Source organism: Anabas testudineus, chromosome 5, assembly GCF_900324465.2.
Source record: "Anabas testudineus chromosome 5, fAnaTes1.2, whole genome shotgun sequence".
Classification (NCBI taxonomy): Eukaryota; Metazoa; Chordata; class Actinopteri; order Anabantiformes; family Anabantidae; genus Anabas; species Anabas testudineus.
The window spans coordinates 25,735,955-25,741,046 of record NC_046614.1 but is presented as its reverse complement, the minus strand read 5'-3'; the positions used below and the strand labels follow the sequence as shown (position 1 = coordinate 25,741,046).

Genomic DNA, 5,092 nt, shown 5'->3' with positions numbered 1-5,092 from the left:
CAGGTAACACTGAGCTTTTATTGTAATCAACTAAGCAGGTGTGATGTGTTTGTACACAGAGACGTCCTCAGACTCGCCTGAGGGCTCAAAGTTTTCAGTTATTATCATCTTCTGCTCCGTCTATTATCTTATTATCTTTACATGCACTTTAGTGTGAAAACTTTGACAACATCTGGATTCATAGCTGCTACCTACAGTTTATCAAAACGCACGTAGATCGCAGTGACATCAGTGACATCACGTCAATTTCAGATTCTAATTCATCGTTCTAGACTTTTTACGCTACAACTCACTGACTCGATCTGAGGACACATGCTGTCTGCTATTATCTGTAACTCGATTTAAACTGAACAGTGTAGTGACAGCAGTAGTAGTAGTGATGTGAGAGTCGTCCCCCAGCTGTGGGTTTCTATCTCAGTACAAATATTCCTTCCTCGACTTTTTGTGTCAGTGAAACTGTCTGCAGTCGCCTCCGTTTAACAGTGTAATCACTGTGTGTGATTACAGTCGGTAACTATGCTGTATAATAATTATCAAGTAATTCCACAATGTAAATGAAACTGCAACTAACTAGAGTGAAACGAGTTTGAAACTACAACATAAGTACCTGGTAATTTATGTAATATTAAGACAATGTTTTATCCAAATTATTGTGAAACTTTTTCAAATTTAATAATTCTAATGATTTCCACATATTTATAATTAAACAATTTTAATTGCTTCATTACTTGTTTCTAATTTCACTTAAACTAAGAATTAAAAACACAGCCTGACTGTACACATTTTGTGAACATAAGAGCTGAAAAGTTGATGATGTTGATGATCTTGATCCTTGATTTTTGTTTTCAGCTGGATACCGAGCACAGGACTATGACAACACCGCAGGGGGCCTTTTGTTTCGTGTCTGCCCGAGTAAACAAGTCGTGTCTCGGATTAGAAGGTAAATTAATCATAACTATCCTGCACATAGAAGTAACCATCATCTGCTCTTTCTCTTACTTACTTTTATTTACTGTCCTCAAAGCACCTACACCAACAATGACCGTCAGTGGAAATTTGAGTGCACCGCTTTCAACGCTACCTCAGACTGCTACTGGTCAGGTTTCTTCAAGCTGTATGAGCAAGAACTCAACTACAACTGTCCGGCCAACAGTGTCATAACTGGTGTCTACAGCAGCTACGACAGTGCCTTTGGAGACAGAAGGTAACGTCTCGGCTCTTTTCTATTTTATCATGGTCTCACCGCTGTTTCAGTGTTTAACTCTCAGTGCTGTGTTTCAGGTGGAACTTCCTTTGCTGCACTGCTCCAAAATTCATCACGTTTGAATGTCGGGAAGCTCCAACAGTCAACTACTGGAATGAAAACTTCAACTGGTACGTCCCTGGAGACAACTACCTGACAGGCATCCAGACCCACAGCAAGAAGAATGGGTGAGTAAAGTGACTTTTCCAGCTGTTCACCATGTTTTACACCTCAAACTGAGATGTAAGATATTAATCCTCTGCTAACCTCTTTGACTGACAGAGATCATCGCTATAGTTTTAACTACTGCAGAGGAATAACACTTGGTGAGTAGGTTTATAGCATCAGTGCCGCGTGTAGAAAACTCTGTGTTTGTGTTTGTACATAAATTAAATCGTACATCTCTTTCTTCAGATGCACTGACGATCAATTCACAAATCCTCGCTGCCAACAGCCCCGTAAAAAGCCTTTTTACTGAGGGAGACGTCTTTGTCCCAATGACTAGGAATGCAAGAATCTGTAATAACTGCAGATGGCCAACATCAGGTTCACTGGTTCAAGTCCCGTACACAGTAAGCGCTTCCTTCTCCAGCACTGAGATGAATGTAATCAACAGTGCCATCAACGGCTTCCACTTGAGCACCTGCATTCGCTTTGTCCCTTATAAAGACCAGACCAACTACATTAGCATTGTGAAAAAGGATGGATGTTGGTCGCTGGTTGGGCTGACGGGAGGGTCTCAAGAAATATCTCTCGGAGTGGGATGCATTCAAAATGGCATCATTCAGCACGAGATCATTCACGCTCTCGGCTTCTGGCACGAGCAAAGCAGATCTGACCGGAACATTTACGTCAAGATCAACTACGAAAACATCCAGACTGGACTAGAGGGAAACTTCCAACAGCTGGAAACAAACAACCTCAACGTTCCCTATGACTACTCCTCTGTCATGCATTATGGGCCGAAGGACTTCTCCAAGAACGGCGGAGACACCATCACTCCCCTCAATCCATCAGCGACCATCGGCCAGCGGATTGGCATGTCAGAAAATGACATCCTGAAGATCAACAAGCTTTACAGCTGTGGTGCGTAGACACGTCCAACGCACAGCTTGTACGACACAACAGTCTGTACAAACACAAATCTGTTTCAATGGAACTGACCCCGAGAACACGTGTCTTACAGGTGATTACCTCCACAAGAACGGCAGCTGGGACAACGAGTTGAATGGTGTCTTGAGTCGTCAGTGTCCGTCTGGCCAAGCTGTTTCTGTGATCACAAGGTGGGCAGGGCTAATGTGTTCAGTGTTCACGTAACGGCTCTCCTGACTTCATATGAACCTTCAAAAAACATTTCCTGTACTTTATAGTTTGTTAGTGTTTGTATTTTATTGAGGTTAGGAGAAGATTTCCTGTAATCTGTATTTTAAAGCATGTTTCCTAAAGTAGTGGATTGTCCCTCAACAGTGACTACAACAAAGACAAAAGAGATCGATTCTGGGGGGTAGCATGTAAGGCGTACGAGGTAACCAGGACATGCCACTGGTCAAGTTTTGTGAATGAATATAGGGGGGCCATGGACTTCAAATGTGCAGACCAAGAGGTGATTGCAGGAGCCTACAGTGAATACAGCAGCATCATGGGGGACAGGAGGTCAGTATGTGATGATGTGTTTTTACCTTTACTACTGAAACATTTCAGGTCAAGGTGTTTTCTATATTAACACAGTTCAAAGTAAATTAAATAGCTGATTTAAATGAACGCGTTGGTCTTGTATTGCAGATGGAAGTTTTACTGCTGCAGTGCTCCTGGTTCAGTCATGTTCAACTGCAAAGACGAACCAGTGATCAACTACTGGCAGGAATACTTCAGCTGGCCCGTGGCCAGCAGCAACTACCTCACAGGAATGAGGAGCTCCTTTGATTTACAAACTCTGTGAGTATCTTTGGTTTATCACAGTTATACATCCTTTGGCTCTTTTATTCTTCCTCATTTGTGTCAGTACCTTTAACATTTTCTTTTTTCTTGTTGACAGTGATCGTCGATGGAGTTTCACATACTGTCAGAGAAAACTTCCATGAAAACGTGAGCGAGAAGACCCCTGATAAGATTTTCTGATGCACCATAACTGATAGACAGACCATCTTACCTGTGAGTGCATTTCTGATTGAGCCACTCTACAGGTGTATTTGTCTGACCAACCAGTTTAGTGCTTTAGCACAATGCATCTGTTTTACAGTTTGTATCATCTGGTTGAACAATGCAGGGAAAAATGTGCCATGTGCAAGTCACGGTCAGAAATTAAAGAGACTCGTTGCACTTTATCAATGAGTAACCTGCTTTTATGAAAGTGCTGTTGTGTGATTGAAAGCGTCCCTGGTCGTCTTCCCTCATAATGACCAGGAGCTGTGCTGCTGAAGGCGCTCAGTGTGATCATAATATGTTCACACAAAGGCTCCACGTTTGTGTCCAAAGGCGCACACAGTGTCTCAGGTTGGTGGTGGTGGTAGATACAGCACATGTCTAATTGTCTGAGTGTCTCCTGCTACTTTATTCCATCTGTAAACATGAACATACGAATAATTGTGTTTTGTAGTGAATTTACGGTCTAAATAAAATCTTTCTCTGATGGGTGAATCCTGCTTTTATGATGTAAAATAATATAAATGAAGCTGATTTGACTTGAACACTGATGTATAATGTGTGTAATCTCTGAATGAACCTGTATAATACTTGATGCTTCACAGTAAAGTACTCACTATTGTGTCGCAGTTTACAGTATGTACACAGTCTAACACTGTATCTGCTGAACTGTGTTTTATGTTTTTTACTTGGAAATAAAGTCAACATGAATTATTATGAGGGTTTGTGTTTAATCATTTAGTAAATAAACGTTTCTTACACCTGTGTCTTCATATTTAAGCTTTCAAATCTGAAAAAACGTGTATAACAGGTGCTAACAGGCTAAAATAAGATGGCAAACACGGCAGATATTCTGGTAAATGTCAGCATCCAGGCACATTATAATGGATCAGTAGTGGCTAAAAGAATCAGAATCCGATCCCGTTTTACTCTAACATATTTACAATTTCACATCAGGCTGTTCAAAATACAACATCCATCATTTGTCTTATTATAATATTAAATGTTTACATTAGTTATTTCTTCACCATTCGTGTCAGTGTGCTGCTGCCTCAGTACCGACCTCTGTCTTTTAATGACTGGAGGCAACTGGTGAAAATTCACATCATGACCTCAAGATGCTGAAGTGAAACACTAACGTGTGCAAGTGATGTGTCAGTAACTTGTGCAACATGACTTGTTGGAAGGACTGTTTCTGTAACAGAAAGACCAATTAGCACATGGCATCATGCTAATAGGCTAAAAACACTGTAGACATTATATCTGGTAAACAGCATGAGAGATGACCCCAGGTGACCCTGTTCTCCCCAGGAGAGAATTGCTATCAATGACACTGAGGTTGGTAAAATGCTTAGATTCACTAAACTCAGTGTAGGAAACATTCAGCAGCAGCTTCTCCTGTTTCTCTGCAGCTGGTTTGTGTGACCCACTCTCTAACCGCCTTCCCACCACAAGTGGGCTGTGCTTATCTAACCCCAGAAAACTCTTCATAGTGATACGTCTTCGCTATAGGATCCCGCCGTGTCAAGTTCAGAATCACATTCTTCAAGTTGTTTGTTCATCAATATCATATCAATAATTTGGGCTGATCAGTTGAATATGTTTAGAATCAGGTCCTACTACCTGGAACATTACCGAGTTTACGAGACATCAGTCCAGTGGGCTCTTCAGACAGATCTTCAACCAGTCAATCATCTAGTTCAGCCC

The 5,092-nt window shown here is 41.4% G+C and overlaps 1 protein-coding gene across 1 annotated transcript in view; it reads left to right on the top strand.

The window, feature by feature from the left end:
• Positions 1 to 4,071, top strand: part of LOC113153546 — a 6,510-nt gene extending 2,439 nt beyond the window's left edge. Inside the window, exons 2-10 of the mRNA XM_026347225.1 lie at positions 850 to 940; positions 1,025 to 1,204; positions 1,282 to 1,431; positions 1,526 to 1,569; positions 1,658 to 2,329; positions 2,430 to 2,526; positions 2,711 to 2,896; positions 3,026 to 3,178; positions 3,279 to 4,071. Coding sequence (XP_026203010.1) covers positions 850 to 940; positions 1,025 to 1,204; positions 1,282 to 1,431; positions 1,526 to 1,569; positions 1,658 to 2,329; positions 2,430 to 2,526; positions 2,711 to 2,896; positions 3,026 to 3,178; positions 3,279 to 3,324 — 1,619 coding nt within the window. The 3' untranslated portion in view covers positions 3,325 to 4,071. The remainder of the gene's footprint in view (positions 1 to 849; positions 941 to 1,024; positions 1,205 to 1,281; positions 1,432 to 1,525; positions 1,570 to 1,657; positions 2,330 to 2,429; positions 2,527 to 2,710; positions 2,897 to 3,025; positions 3,179 to 3,278) is intronic.
• Positions 4,072 to 5,092: the final 1,021 nt, after the last annotated feature.